The 15,885-nt window shown below is 46.4% G+C and overlaps 2 protein-coding genes across 5 annotated transcripts in view; both read left to right on the forward strand.

The window, feature by feature from the left end:
• Nucleotides 1–15,885, forward strand: part of FRMD8 (FERM domain containing 8) — a 543,310-nt gene that overhangs the window by 452,669 nt on the left and 74,756 nt on the right. The gene's annotated exons all lie outside the window — the stretch shown is intronic.
• The window catches only part of ARHGEF2 (Rho/Rac guanine nucleotide exchange factor 2), a 292,733-nt gene that overhangs the window by 266,731 nt on the left and 10,117 nt on the right, over nt 1–15,885 (forward strand). For all 4 annotated transcript variants that reach the window (XM_070766661.1, XM_070766662.1, XM_070766664.1 and 1 more), the window contains 6 exons: nt 2,478–2,545; nt 2,629–2,823; nt 5,699–5,803; nt 10,013–10,080; nt 11,883–11,918; nt 12,046–12,096. In XM_070766661.1, the coding sequence (XP_070622762.1) occupies nt 2,478–2,545; nt 2,629–2,823; nt 5,699–5,803; nt 10,013–10,080; nt 11,883–11,918; nt 12,046–12,096 (523 nt within the window). The remainder of the gene's footprint in view (nt 1–2,477; nt 2,546–2,628; nt 2,824–5,698; nt 5,804–10,012; nt 10,081–11,882; nt 11,919–12,045; nt 12,097–15,885) is intronic.

The following is a 15,885-nucleotide window of genomic DNA, read 5'->3' on the forward strand; positions in this document are numbered from 1 at the left end:
GGGCATATTTGGGAAAGTCCATGACTGCTCTCGCATTTGTACCCTATTTAGTGTTGTACCTTATGATTCCTGATGAATGAATCCTGTGGGGGGTTTTAATGTACACTGAGAGGATAGGCACCCAAGACAAATTTCTTGGGTATCCAATCACACTTGGCCAATTAAGAATTCAATTCTATTCCAAAAGTCAAAGAAAAGAAAAGCTTGGTTGAAATGGTCAGGTGGCTAATTCATCTGCCCCAAAAGTTGGTGGAGAGAACCCTAAACGGGAGTTGAGTTCATTTGAGGCAACTGGAGATGCTTCTGCGCAGCCCCCTCTCGCCCCAAATGAGAGGCTGGGCGAATTAATGCCCAGCCGAAAATTGACTACGGTGGGAACCAACTCAGCTCCGCCCATCAGCTGGGGCGATCTCCGCGGTAACGCGGCATCGCCCCAGACCAACCAGTGGCCGCTCGGGGATTCTGGGAAAGCCAGGGGTGGGGCGGGCGCCCTTTATCAGGGCTTGCTCGCCCCCCTGGTTTCCCTTGCCCCCGAGCCCACCAGGAAAAGGACACCCACCCACCCTCCGCTCAATCCAGGATGTTTTATAGGTTGCCTAGTTTGGGGCCGAGTAGGAATTTTGGCAGTCTTATGGCATTTACTACGGATTGTTTTTCGCCTACTCCATCCTGGATGAGGGAAAGGATTTGTGGTTACGGGGTGCATCCGTATGTAAATAGGTTTTGATTCAACAATTGGATGTTTATATTCTTTGTCACTATTTGGCAGAAACGGGGCGGTAAGGGTATCAGTAGCAACTGTGTGTTCTCCTTTGGGCATCTTTTATAAGATGATTGGCACCCCCGTTGCACAACTCATGCTTCCTCCACGGATGGAGAGGTGTGAAGGGGGTGCCCTTGGGGCTCACCTACATCATTTCCGGTTCCGGGTCATGAAGGGTGAGCCCTCCCACACGCTGGGCGTGGCTTTAAGGGCTGGGTGTAGGTGGGGCACACCTCACCCTGACCTGGCATGGAGTTTCGCCCATTTAGTTGCCCAAGCAGGTTTATGTTCAGGAAACTCCGCCCCATTTAGCGACCCCTGCAGGTCTTTCTGTTAATATTTAATAAAGTGACCCATTTTACCCAGCTTGGTGTCCGAGTGTTCATTTCCCGTCCAAGGCAAATGTCCAGAGACAGAAGATTTCCCAAGAACTCCAGAGTAAATCAATCAGAAATCAATCAGAATAGAGCTGGAAAGGACCTTGGAGGTCTTCTAGCCCAGTGTTTCCCAACCTTGGCAACTTGAAGATATTTGGACTTCAACTCCCAGAATTCACCAGCCAGCGAATGCTGGCTGGGGAATTCTGGGATTTGAAGTCCAGATATCTTCAAGTTGCCAAGGTTGGGAAACACTGTTGTAGTCCAGCCTCCTGCTCAAGCAAGAGAGGCTATACCACTTCAGACAAAGGATTGTCCAGTCTCTTCTTTAAAAACTTCCAGTGATGTTATTCTCACTGTTGGGAAATTTCTCCGTAGTTCTAGCTCCAGTTTGAACTATTGTAAGTTGAGGACTATCTAGTACTATCTGTACCAAAGCTGGAAGGGACCTTAGAGGTCTTCTAGTCCAGCCCCCTGCTGATGCAGGATACCCTACACCAGTGATAACAAACCTTTTTTTCCTTGGGTGCCAAAAGAGCGTGGGCACATGCTATTGTGCATGCGTGAGTGCCCACACCCATAACTCAGTGCCTAGAGAAGGCGAAACAGCTTTTCCCAGCCCCGGAGGCCTTCTGGAAGCCGGAAATAGCCTGTTTCCCAATTTCTAGTGGGCCCAGTAGCTCGTGTTTTGCCCTCCCTGTGCTCCAGAGGCTTCCATGTTGCCAAGGGAGGGTAAAAACGCCCTCCCCCACCCCTCCAGAGGCTCTTTGGAGGCGAAAAACACCCGCTCAGATCCTCTGTGTGAGCCAAAAGTCAGCTGGCCGACACACACATCCACGTTGGAGCTGAGCTAAGGCAATGAGCCGGGGTGGCGCAGCAGGTAGAGTGCTGTACTGCAGGCCACTGAAGTTGACTTGTAGGTCAGCGGTTCAAATCTCATCACCGGCTCAAGGTTGACTCAGCCTTCCATCCTTCCGAGGTGGGTAAAATGAGGACCTGGATTGTGGGGGCAATAGGCTGGCTCTGTTATAAAAAGTGCTATTGCTAACAGGTTGTAAGCCGCCCTGAGTCTAAGGAGAAGGGCGGCATAAAAATCGAATGAATGAATGAATGAATGAATAAATAAATAAATAAATAAATAAATAAATAAATAAATAGTTTGTGTGCCAGCAGATATGGCCCCGTGTGCCACCTATGCCACCCGTGCCATAGGTTCGCCATCACTGGTCTAGACCATTTCAGACAAGTGACTGCCCGGTCTTTTGTTTAAAAAATTCTCGTCCTTTATGGCTCAAATGTTCAACCTGCTGACCTTTCTCCTTGCCTCTCCCCTACAGCTGTCCTAACCGGGCTGACTTCCCCTTCATTGAGACCGAGAGCGAAGCCTCTCTCAGGAAGCTGAAGGGTAAGGTCATTCCCAGCTCCCCTTCCCTCCTGCGCCTTCCTTTACCCGGCAACCACCTTCATGTCCTTCCTTCCTTCCCATAGATAAGATCCAGCAGTGTGACCAGGAGATCGGGGTGCTTCTGAGGGAGAAAACAGAACTCTTCGGGGACCTCGTGGCTCTTCAGAGCGGCAGGGAAGACAGCCCTTCGCCTTGGGGGAACCCCCGCGTTCTCTTCCGCACCGAGTCCTCCGATTCCCTGCATGGCGAGAAGCTGATCCAGGAAGCCATCAGGGAAGGTACCGTTCTGCCCACGCCAGACCGCTGCAAGGGAGAGACAATTTTGGAAGAAATGGGGGTCTAGATCGAGATGGCTACAGAGGGTCAACTCGTAAGGCCTGCTCTCGTGTTGCCCTAGGCAGAAGGGGGGGGAAAGCTGATGGCAGGAACCAGAGGCAAATGCCACTCATACCTTCCTCAAGGTTTCAGCATAAGTTACCAGGCCAGTCGGAGAGGTGTGGTCTCTACAGCCCGTGAAAGTGCTTTGTTGGAGGATGTGATTTATGACCCACCCTGGGAGGAAGGTGGAAACAGGGTCATAGTTGGGTTGTAAATGAAGTGGGATTGACTCTGACTCTGCTTGAGTATGCGCCGACATGTTGCTCCTAATAAATAACTGGATTTCTTTTGAAACTTGGCTCGAGGCTCATGAATTAATTAGGGCACCGTCTGAACCCTGACACATAGGCTTGCTGACCCACCCACCCCTGCTCCAACAGAGATGGGCTCCAAAAGTTAAAACGGCTTGAAGGAAGAGAGAGCAGGTGTGAGCAGCAATTCTGGCTAACAGGCCTCGCAGGAGCACCCAAAAAAAGTTGGAGAAAAGGGAAGAAGCAATTAAGAATGGCAACAAAGCTGGTGGCCTGAATTTCACATTAGAAAGCGAGACATTGGAAACTTATTCAAAGAACACGGGTTCATTCTTCCTTCAAGACCTCCTAAAATGTGTGAATACATTTTGGGGAAACAGTTTTTCCCTCTCCCAAGTCCAGTGTCAAGTTTCCATCAATCTCCAGGACTCTCCGAGGAAATCCCAAAATAAAGCCTTGGTCTGTCCCAAAGGTGCTTTTTCAAAAAGGAAAAGGAAAAAGAAAAACACAACCCAACAACTGGACTTTCTTGGGGGGGTTTTCCCCCCTTTGAAAATGTTTACCTTCTGATCCAAGAAGTTGCCTTCTGGAAAAAGCAGTTTTGGGACAACCACAACCTAGATGATTGAGAATCTCCGTAAAACCCTAGGTCTCTTTCCTGCCTTTTTTTGTCCCATCTTCTGATAACAGAATTGGGGGGCGCGGGGGGTCCATTGCAATGCCAACCCTGCAGAGTAGTCTTGGGACAGGAAGATGCTAACAGGCCTGTGCTGACGAGACTCTACCAAGCCTGGTTGCAATTGCAATTTTGGTTCCTTCGACCCCAAGAACGAACGTTAGTTTCTTCGATTGGAGGAAAGAATATGGCACGTTTTTTGAGTTGACATTGGCATGGCTCTGAACCATATCTGAAGGACACTCCATCTGATTTGCATTTCACTGACATGTCCCTAAAGATTTGGGGATTGAGAAAGTAACTTTGAATGTTGTGTAGCATTAGCAATAGGACTTAGATTTACAGTGTTCCCTCGATTTCCGAGACCGCCCGCGAAAGTTGAATCTCCGCGAAGTAGAGATGCGGAAGTAAATACACTATTTTTGGCTATGAACAGTATCACAAGCCTTCCCTTCACACTTTGAACCCCTAAAAGGCAATTTTCCATTCCCTTAGCAACCATTTAGATTATTACTCACCATGTTTGTTTATTAAAGTTTATTTTTAAAAATATTTATTAAAGGCAGATGAAAGTTTGGCGATGACATATGACGTCATTGGGCGAGAAAAACCGTGATATAGGGAAAAAACCCGCAAAGTATTTTTTTAATTAATATTTTTGAAAAACCGTGGTATAGACTTTTCGCGAAGTTCGAACCCGCGAAAATCGCAGGAACACTGTATATGCCGCTTCGCAGTGCTTTTACAGTCCTCTCTAAGCAGCTTGCAGAGTCAGTACCTTGCCCCCCAACAATCTGGGACCTTCTTTTACGCACCCCAGAAGGATGGAAGGCTGAGTCAACCTTGAGCCCATAGTTCCCTCTAAGCTGAGCAGTGAGCAATCGCTCACTTAAAAATCATCATCAACTCAGAGTTTTCCAAACCTGCCCAGAAGCCGAGAGGGAAAGAGTGAGAGGGAAGGAGAGAGAGAGGAAGAGAGGAAGAGAGAGAACAGATAGAAAAAAGAGAGGAAGGAAAAGAGAAAGAAAAAGAATGGGAGTAAGGAAGAGAGAAAGAAAACCAAAATCTAGTTTGAAACCAGCTCAACTATTTAAGTGGCATTTTGATATTGATAGAGTTGCCCTATTATGAGCTCACTGTTATAGACACACAGTACAGTATTTTATTTTGAAATTCTCTCAGGCAAAACAGGGTGGGTTTTTTATTTGTTTGTTTGTTTGTTTATTTATTATTTCTGTGCCGCCCAGTCCCGAAGGGACTGCCGCTCAGACACTATACTTTTCCGCCCACCCTCCCAAAAAATTAGAGGGAACACTGCAAGTTGAGCCTGCTGAGATTCGAACTGCCAAATTGCAGGCAGCTTGCAATCAGATGAAGTAGCCTGCAGTACTGCACTCTAACCACTGCACCACCATAGCTCACATTCAGGTGGCACATGGAGCCATATCTGAGGGTAGGCAAGGCGTTGCCCTGTGTCAGCTCTAGTGCATATCAGCTGGTTTCCAGCCTTCTTTTCAACCGTTTTCTCTCTCCCCAGGTTTCAGGAAAGCCTCTTGAAGCCTGGGGCGGTGAAAAACGGCCCAAAAGGCCAACTGGAAATTTGTTTCCATCCTCAACTTTCAGGAGTCTGGAGGCTTTAGTGAGACCTCTGGGTAGGCGTGTGTTTGGGGAGGGGGAAGCATGGGGAAAGTTGTGCATATGCGCGGCGTTGGGGGTGGCACCTGAGCTCAAAAAGTTTCACCATCACTGGTATCAAACCACGTGTTATCCCAGAACAAGAATGTCTGTTTGTTAAATGTGTGTCTGTGTGTGTTTTCTATTTCTCTTCGCCAACAAATGCATCCCCAGTGGAGGTTTTGAAAGATCTCGTTGCGGGACCTGCCTGGGACCCAGAGCAGAACCACACGCAGACGTCCAGCAGCTGCTCCAGCCCAAACCCCACTAACACCACAAGTAAGAACTCCCTTTTTCCTCTTCATCCTGCAGTTTCTGAGTATTGCATTGGCAGTTCTGTGTTAGCAAAAACTTCAGAAGAGAAGGATTTAGGGGGTAGTGATTTTCTGACAGCCTCAAAATGGGTGAGCAGTGTGGTCGGGCGGTAGGAAAAGCAAGTAGGATGCTTGGCTGCATAGCTAGAGGTATAACAAGCAGGAAGAGGGAGATTGTGATCCCCTTATATAGAGCGCTGGTGAGACCACATTTGGAATAATACTGAGCTCAGTTCTGGAGACCTCACCTACAAAAAGATATTGACAAAATTGAACGGGTCCAAAGACGGGCTACAAGAATGGTGGAAGGTCTTAAGCATAAAACGTATCAGGAAAGACTTCATGAACTTCATCTGTATAGTCTGGAGGACAGAAGGAAAAGGGGGGACACGATCGAAACATTTAAATATGTTAAAGGGTTAAATAAGGTTCAGGAGGGAAGTGTTTTTAATAGGAAAGTGAACACAAGAACAAGGGGACACAATCTGAAGTTAGTTGGGGGAAAGATCAAAAGCAACGTGAGGAAATATTATTTCACTGAAAGAGTAGTAGATCCTTGGAACAAACTTCCAGCAGACGTGGTTGGTAAATCCACAGTAACTGAATTTAAACATGCCTGGGATAAACATATATCCATCCTAAGATAAAACACAGGAAATAGTATAAGGGCAGACTAGATGGACCATGAGGTCTTTTTCTGCCGTCAGTCTTCTATGTTTCTATGTTCCCTCCTGGGCCTAGGACAACTCGCCACGGCCAACTCATCTCAGGAGAATTTGCCAACTAGCCACAGTACAAATTGCTGCGGGGCAAAACTTACACACAGTGATAGAATAGAATATAGAATAGAATTCTTTATTGGCCAAGTGTGATTGGACACACAAGGAATTTGTCTTGGTGCATATGCTCTCAGTGTATATAAAAGTAAATATAGATTGTCAAAAACGTGTGGTACAACACTTAATGATTGTCATAGGGGTCAAATAAGCAATGAGGAAACAATCAATATTAATAAAGATCTTAGGATACAAACAACAAGTTACAGTCATACAGTCTTAAGTGGGAGGAAAGGGATGACAGGAATGATGAGAAAAAACTAGTAGAAATAGAAGTGCAGACTTAATAAAAAGTTTGACAGTGTTGAGGGAATTATTTGTTTAGCAGAGTGATGGCGTTCAGGAAAAAACTATTCTTGTGTCTAGTTGTCTTGGTGTGCAGTGCTCTGTAGCCACGTTTTGAGGGTACCAATTGAAACAGTTTATATCTAGGATGCGAGGGGTCAGTAAATATTTTCACTGCCCTCTTTTTGACTCATGCAGTATACAGGTCCTCAATGGAAGGCAAGTTGGCAGCCATGGTTTTTTCTGCAGTTCTGATTCTTCTCTGAAGTCTGTGCCGGTCTTGTTGGGTTGCAGAACCAAACCAGACAGTTATAGAGGTGCAGATGACAAACGCAATGATTCCTCTGTAGAACTGCATCAGCAGCTCCTTGGACAGTTTGAGCTGAAATAGAATCATTAAAGAAAGAATACCAGGAGGGGGAGAATTAAATGAAACGTGACTGTCAAAAATTTAAATTATTTTAAAAATTATTTTGAATAATTAAATACTGTAATACCTCCAGAACCGCCTTCTACCGCACGAATCCCAACGGCCGATAAGGTCCCACAGAGTAGGCCTTCTCCAGGTCCCGTCTACCAAACAATGTTGTTTGGCGGGCCCCAGGGGAAGAGCCTTCTCTGTGGCAGCCCCGGCCCTCTAGAATCAACTCCCCCCGGAGATTAGAACAGCCCCCACTCTCCTTGTCTTTCGCAAGTTACTCAAGACCCACCTATATCGCCAGGCATGGGGGAACTAAGACATCTCCCCCAGGCTTTCTTATATTTTATGTTTGGTACGTATGTGTTGTATGGTTTTTTTAACAGTTGGTTTTTTTTAATATAATTCTTATTATTAGATTTGTTCCATTGTTTATACTGTTTTTTATTGTTGTTGTGAGCCGCCCCGAGTCTTCGGAGAGGGGCGGCATACAAATCTAATAAAATAAATAATAAATAAATAATAAAATGAATTTTCCTGTGGCAAATAGGCAGCAGCATATTGTCCCTGTCGGCCACTGGCCCCTCCAGCAGCCAAATCAGAAGAAGAGGAGGAGGGGGAGGCATGGGGGTCAGGATCAGCATCAAGGCAACTTGAGAGCTCCAAGGGGGAAGAGGGAATGGAGCTGGCTGAGAGAGAGACAGAGGCAGAGCCTGGGCTGTTTATCAACCCTCAGATGGAGAGTCAACAGCTCTCAGGTCTGGAGGTGGCTGATGGGGAAGAGGAGGAACGGCTGGGTCCTGTGCCTGATGCTCAGAAAGCAGAGGAGAGGAGAGCAGTGGAAATCTATGGGCTGGTCCTTGGGACGGAAGAGCCACCACTGCTAGCAAAGCTCTACCTTAGCTCTGGGGATAAAAGGCAGAGGGCGGAGATGAATAGGTGTGGCCGACAACTATTAATCTCCCAAGTCTGTCCGACAAGTCAGACAGTTGTCAGCCTGAGCGAGAAACTTTTTGCCGAGATTGACGGCGCTCATAATTTGAGTTTCCTTCAGAGCCTTTGTCATGTTTGGGAAGCTGGGTCAGAGGAGTCCCATGGTGAGTTGGCAGCAGTGAGCTGGCCAAGCGCAAGTTGGCTGTGGCGAGTTGTCCCATTCCATTCTCCTTTGCATCTTCTCACCCTGCGGTCCACCAACAGAAGGCCCCCGAAAGTTCATTGCAGGCTGCTCTTTATCTAGTACAGTGGTACCTCATCATACGAACTTAATTGGTTCCAGGAGGAGGTTCGTAAGGTGAAAAGTTCGTAAGATGAAACAATGTTTCCCATAGGAATCAATGTAAAAGCAAATAATGCGTGCAAATCCTTCAGGAAAATCCCAAACTTTAGAAGGGAGGCGAACAGAGGGCAGGGAGGATCAGCTAAAGGGGGCGGGTGGAAGAAACAAGGCTAGGCTAAAGGGTGAGTGGGAAGGAAGAAAGGCAAGGGGGGCGCCCCTCCCTTTTCTTTCTTCAAAAGACACCGTTTCAGTGCCTTTGCAAGCACTTTGTTCTCTGCAAAATCTTTCCTACTCCAAGCAGCCCCTCCCTTTTCTTTCTTCAAAAGACACCGTTTCAGTGCCTTTGCAAGCACTTTGTTCTCTGCAAAATCTTTCCTACTCCAAGCAGCCCTTCCCTTTTCTTTCTTAAAAAGACACCGTTTCAGTGCCTTTGCAAGCACTTTGTTCTCTGCAAAATCTTTCCTACTCCAAGCAGCCCCTCCCTTTTCTTTCTTCAAAAGACACCGTTTCAGTGCCTTTACAAGCACGTTGTTCTCTGCAAAATCTTTCCTCCCCAAGCTGCCCCTCCCTTTTCTTTCTTAAAAAGACACCCTTTCAGTGCCTTTGCAAGCACGTTGTTCTCTGCAAAATCTTTCCTCCCCCAAGCTGCCCCTCCCTTTTCTTTCTTCAAAAGACACCGTTTCAGTGCCTTTACAAGCACGTTGTTCTCTGCAAAATCTTTCCTCCCCAAGCTGCCCCTCCCTTTTCTTTCTTCAAAAGACACCGTTTCAGTGCCTTTGCAAGCACGTTGTTCTCTGCAAAATCTTTCCTCCCCCAAGCTGCCCCTCCCTTTTGTTTCTTAAAAAGACACCCTTTCAGTGCCTTTGCAAGCACGTTGTTCTCTGCAAAATCTTTCCTACTCCAAGCAGCCCCTCCCTTTTCTTTCTTCAAAAAGGGGGGGGAAAGAAACCCCTTCATCCCAGCAGCAGCTGCTTGGGTTCGTAAGGTGAAAATAGTTCGGAAGAAGAGGCAAAAAAATCTTAAACACCGGGTTCGTATCTTGAAAAGTTTGTTAGAAGAGGCGTTCGTAAGATGAGGTACCACTGTACTGTGATCGGAGTCTTTGTGCTAGGGGGCCGACCCAGGCATTTGGGTTAAGTCAATTAACTGTGGCTCAGATAGGCATGGTGCTGGAAGTCTTGGCCAAATGACTTCCCTGGTTTATCAGTGAGGATGGGTGTGATGGTGGAAAGAAGTAAAGGAGAAAATTGAAGTGAAATGGAATTTGTCACTTTTTATTCTAGGGTTCAAATCACTGTTTAAGAAGTTTTGCCTTCATTTTCTGGGAGCTAAACCCCTCTCCCCTTTCTCTTCCTGCAGACGGGGAGACTGCAAATATGAACAACGCTCTTGAGTTTTCCAGGGTCGAAGCTGATTCAAACCATCGGGTGAGTTTTGATAAGGAGCCAGACAGCGGATGAGCCCATTACCTGTTTCGGTGCTGCCGCTGGGCTTGGCAACTGCCTTCCTTGGGCAACTACTGGGTCAGTTGCCCAGAGTTCAACCACTTGGAAAATGGGCAGAACCTTCCCCTGGCCACGCTTTGCTCACCACGTGCAGGAGGCTGCTTGGCCTTTTCAAGCTTCCTGCAAGAGCTCTTGATTATTGCAATGTGGCTGTGGGTTCTGCCTCCCAAGGACAATCCCATCTGTCCGTCCATCACCCTGGGGGGGGAATTATTGACCCCCTCGGAGAGGGTCCGCAACTTGGGCGTCCTCCTCGATCCACAGCTCACATTAGAGAACCATCTTTCAGCTGTGGCGAGGGGGACGTTTGCCCAGGTTCGCCTGGTGCACCAGTTGCAGCCCTATCTGGACCGGGACTCACTGCTCACAGTCACTCGTGCCCTCATCACCTCGAGGTTTGACTACAGTAATGCTCTCTACATGGGGCTACCTTTGAAAAGTGTTCGGAAACTTCAGATCGTGCAGAATGCAGCTGTGAGAGCAATCATGGGCTTTCCCAAATATGCCCATGTTACACCAACACTCCGCAGTCTGCATTGGTTGCCGATCAATTTCCGGTCACAATTGGTTATGACCTTTAAAGCCCTTCATGGCATCAGACCAGAATATCTCCGATTCTGCCGCACGAATCCCAGCGACCGATTAGGTCCCACAGAGTGGGCCTTCTCCGGGTCCCGTCAACTAAGCAATGTCGGTTGGCAGACCCCAGGGGAAGAGCCTTCTCTGTGGCGGCCCCGACTCTCTGGAACCAGCTCCCCACAGAGATTAGAACTGCCCCTACTCTCCTTGCCTTTCATAAGCTCCTTAAAACCCACCTTTGTCGTCAGGCATGGTATGTTTGTATGTATGTTTGCTTAGTAATGGGGTTTTTAAAATATTTTAAATTATAATTATTAGATTTGTCATGTACTGTTTTATTTTGTTGTGAGCCGCCCTGAGTCTACGGAGAGGGGCGGCATACAAATATAATAAATAAATAATAAAATAAATAAATGTGCTCTACATGGGGCTGCCCTTGAAGAGTGTTCGGAAACTGCAGATAGTCCAGAATGCAGCTGCGCAAACTATTGTGGTTGTACACCCATATATTTATTTATTTATTTATTTATTTATTAGATTTGTATGCCGCCCCTCTCCGCAGACTCGGGGCGGCTAACAACAGTAAAAAAGACAATATAAACAAATCTAATATTAACAGTAATTTTTAAAAATCCCAATTTAAGAAAAACCAGTCATACATACAGATATACCATGCATAAATTTTATAAGCCTAGGGGGGGAGGGAATATCTCAATTCCCCCATGCCTGACGACAGAAGTGGGTTTTGAGGAGCTTACGAAAGGCAAGGACGGTGGGGGCAACTCTGATATCTGGGGGGAGTTGGTTTCAGAGGGTCGGGGCCACCACAGAGAAGGCTCTTCCCCTAGGCCCCACCAAACGACATTGTTTACTCAACGGAACCCAGAGAAGGCCAACTCTGTGGGACCTAGCTGGTTGCTGGGATTCGTGCAGCAGAAGACAGTCCCGGAGATATAACACCTATGCTCCACGAGCTGCACTGGCTTCCTATTAGTCTCTGGGCACAATTCAAGGTGTCGGTTATCACCTATAAAGCCCTACATGGCTTAGGGCCAGATTATCTACAGGATTCAGTTCCCTTGCTGAACTTTTGGTCAATTTTGGCACTGTGGCCTCTGATGTGATTGATGCCTTTTCTCCCTTAGGATGGAAACGGCAACCAGGCCAAAGGAGTGCAGGAGGTGAGTTGGAAGCATGCCTGAGAAAAGGAGGGGGGGTGATGTGGCACTTTTTGCTCTGGGGGTGGGATGCAGGAGGGAGCTTGGTCTGGCCAGACTGAACACAGCCTGCTCTTTTCCCAATCTCCAGGAGATGCTCCAGCGCCTCAAGAGCCTCTATTCTCTACTCCACAGTTTGCAGGTTAGACCCGCCACTATTAAAGAGTTATTAAATTTACGTTAAATGAATGGAACGCCGTGAAGATGATGGTTCTCCTTTTAACCCTATCAAAATCATAGGGAATCATAGTTTCCAAATGTAAAATAATGCACTTGGGGAAAAGGAATCCTCAATCTGAGTATTGTATTGGCAGTTCTGTGTTAGCAAAAACTTCAGAAGAGAAGGATTTAGGGGTAGTGATTTTCTCAAAATGGGTGCTTAGCTAGAGGTATAACAAGCAGGAAGAGGGAGATTATGATCCCGCTATATAGAGGGCTGGTGAGACCACATTTGGAATACTGTGTTCAGTTCTGGAGACCTCACCTACAAAAAGATATTGACAAAATTGAACGGGTCCAAAGACGGGCTTCAAGAATGGTGGAAGGTCTTAAGCATAAAACGTATCAGGAAAGACTTCATGAACTCCATCTGTATAGTCTGGAGGACAGAAGGAAAAGGGGGGACATGATCGAAACATTTAAATATGTTAAAGGGTTAAATAAGGTCCAGGAGGGAAGTGTTTTTAATAGGAAAGTGAACACAAGAACAAGGGGGCACAATCTGAAGTTAGTTGGGGGAAAGATCAAAAGCAACATGAGAAAATATTATTTTACTGAAAGAGTAGTAGATCCTTGGAACAAACTTCCAGCAGACGTGGTGGGTAAATCCACAGGAACTGAATTTAAACATGCCTGGGATAAACATAGATCCATCCTAAGATAAAATACAGGAAATAGTATAAGGGCAAACTAGATGGACCATGAGGTCTTTTTCTGCCATCAGACTTCTATGTTTCTATTCTTTGACAAAGTGACAAAATTAGTGGACCAGGGGGATGCTGTTGATGTGGTTTATTTGGACTTCAGTAAGGCTTTTGACAAAGTAGACCGTAACCTACTACTAAATAAAGTAAAAAAATGTGGGATGGATAGCAACATCACCAGATGGATTCAAAACTGGCTAGCCAAGCGCACTCAACATGTAGTGCTCAACGGAACTACATCTACAGGAGGGATGTATGCAGTGGAGTACCCCAAGGCTCTGTTTTAGGCCCAGTGCTCTTCCACATCTTCAGCGATGACTTGGACGAGGGGATAGAGAGGGAACTTGTCAAATTTGCAGATGACACCAAACTGTCAGGAATAGCCAAGGGTGGGCTGCTGCCCGGATGGGGAGGGAATGCAATGGGTAGTGAAAATGGAGGACCACCCCAGAGCTCTCAGTTTGCACTGAAAAATGTTGAAAGAAAATGCAGGGTGTCCTGCATAAGCCACGACCACAGTGTGGTAGTAAAAGGTTTGGTAGCCCTTCACTGGGAATAGCCAACACTCCAGAAGATAGGTGCAAAATACAGAAGGATCTTGACAGACTTAAACAAAATGAAATTCCATGGTGAAAAAAGTAAAGTTCTACATGTAGGCAAGAAAAATAAAATGCACAGGTACAATATATGCTGTACATTGCTCAATAGTAGTAATTGTGAGAGGGACCTTGAAGCCTTAGTGGACAACCATTTAAATATGAGCCAGCCATTTGTAGCAGCTGCCAAAAAAGCCAACACAATTCTAGGCTGCATTAACAGAGGGATAGAATCAAGGCCACGTGAAGGGTTAATACCACTTTATAAGGCCTTGTAAAGCCACCCTTGGAATACTGCATTCAGTTTTGGTCACCACGATGCAAAAAGGATGTGGCGATTCTAGAGAAAGTGCAGAGAAGAGCAACAAAGATGATTAGGGGACTGGAGGCTAAAATATATGAAGAACGGTTGCAGGAACTGGGCCTGGCTAGTTTAATGAAAAGAAGGACCAGGGGAGACAGGATAGCAGTCTTCCAATATCTCAGGAGTTGCCCCAAAGAAGAGGGAGTCAGGCTATTCTCCAAAGCACCTGAGGGTAGAACAAGAAACAATGGGTGGAAACTAAACAAGGACCGAAGTAACTTAGAACTAAGGAGAAATTTCCTGATAGTTAGAACAATTAACCAGTGGAATGACTTGCCTCCAGAAGTTGTGAATGCTCCAACACTGGAGGTTTTTAGGAAGATGTTGAATAACCATTTGTCTGAAGTGGTGTAAGGTCTCCTGCCTAAGCAGGGGGTTGGACTAGAAGACCTCCAAGGTCCCTTCCAACTCTGTTGCTGTTGTTGTTGTTATAAGCTGTGCCCTGGGCATACCCAGGATCAACAGTTCTGAACTGGTGCTCATACCAAGCACAGCAGCAGTCGTGACTGCCTCTCTCAAATCCAAACTTCATGAGCTGAACAGACTGACATTAGCAACGGGGATGGGGGAGAAGATTAATCTGTAAGAAAGGGGAGGGGGTTATGGAAGCCCAGCTGAGCCTTGTGAGAAGCCCCAGCCAGCCAAGGTCAGCTAAGGCTATGCAGAGCTGGGTTCCCAAGTGCCTATTTCCTCAACCAGGGTTCCCCAACTTCTCCGGCTTTGCAGACTTGGGGAGGGGATGTCTTGTGAAAGCGGCCGGCAAGCATGCACATGAAACTCCATTCTCACGAGTGGCATGCACACGTGCGTGTCGCTTGCACAAATGGAACATGTGCAGAGGGGCACTACCTGCTGCTCACGCAAGTGAGGCTGTGCAGGAACTTGATGTCCGTTTCCACAGCCCATTTTTCAAACCCTTCACAGCCAAAGTGTTCTGGAGTCAGCTGAATGTTAATATTACTTGCTTCTCAAATGATTAATTTTCAAACCATAACACTTCTTTTATTTCTTCTACTTAAATTCTAGTAAAATAGAGTTCCATTACACAGCAAAATACTTTCGGTTCTTTAGGATGGAAACCTAGGTCATTTACCTTCCTAATTAATTCACTGACTGCTAGAAAGCATTCTTTAATCTTTAAGCCGGTTTCTGCTGATTAAAAAGGCAATAAATCACACAATAGAAAACTCCCTTATCGGAGAACGACGGCAAAACGCCATGTTGGCTGGATTACACATTTGACGAAAGCAGCTTCTGCTTCCGTTCAATTCCGGACGTGATGTAATTAATTAATTAATTTATTATTATTTTATTATTTAGATTTGTATGCCGCCCCTCTCCGCAGACTCGGGGCGGCTCACAATTAATTAATTAATTAACTAACTAACTAACTTCCTCCCACCAAGTTCTTCCATTCTTCTCTGCACTCTTCTGAATGTTGGATCTATCCATCTAGTATCTTGGCAGCTCGAGCTGTCCGAAGATACATCCGTCTGCATACTTTCACTTTCATCCTCCGAGTCCGAACATTCCAAAGGCTGACAGGGAGCACACACCACACAAATGGCCCACGGTCGACAGGTTAGGGACCCCTGTCCTGACCTGTGCAGGAGGCAATAAACTAACTCTGTAAATGGCTTAGAGAAGGCCGTAAAGCACGGCGAAGCGGGATAGAAGTCTAAGTGCTGTTGATATTGTTTAGGAAACGGACCCTCAGTTCGCAACCTTCTCCATCTCCGCGTTCTTTTTGGCTGACCTGGTCCTCAATTAGTGCAACTCACTTTCTGGCCTGGGCCTCATTACATTTCCTGCTAGAAGCAGAAGGGCAGCCATTTATTTATTTATTGTTAGAGTTGAAAGGGACCATGAAGGCCATCAAGTTCAACCCCCTGCCCAAGCAAGAACCCTATAGCACACCAGCCAAGTGGCAGTTCAATCTTCTCTTAAAAATATCCAGAGTGTTGGAGTTCACAACGTCCATTGGTAGGTTGTTCCATTGGTTGATCGCTCTGACCATCAGGAAGTTCCTCCTTATCTCCGTTGAATCT

Source organism: Erythrolamprus reginae, chromosome 13 (assembly GCF_031021105.1).
Source record: "Erythrolamprus reginae isolate rEryReg1 chromosome 13, rEryReg1.hap1, whole genome shotgun sequence".
NCBI lineage: Eukaryota > Metazoa > Chordata > Lepidosauria > Squamata > Dipsadidae > Erythrolamprus > Erythrolamprus reginae.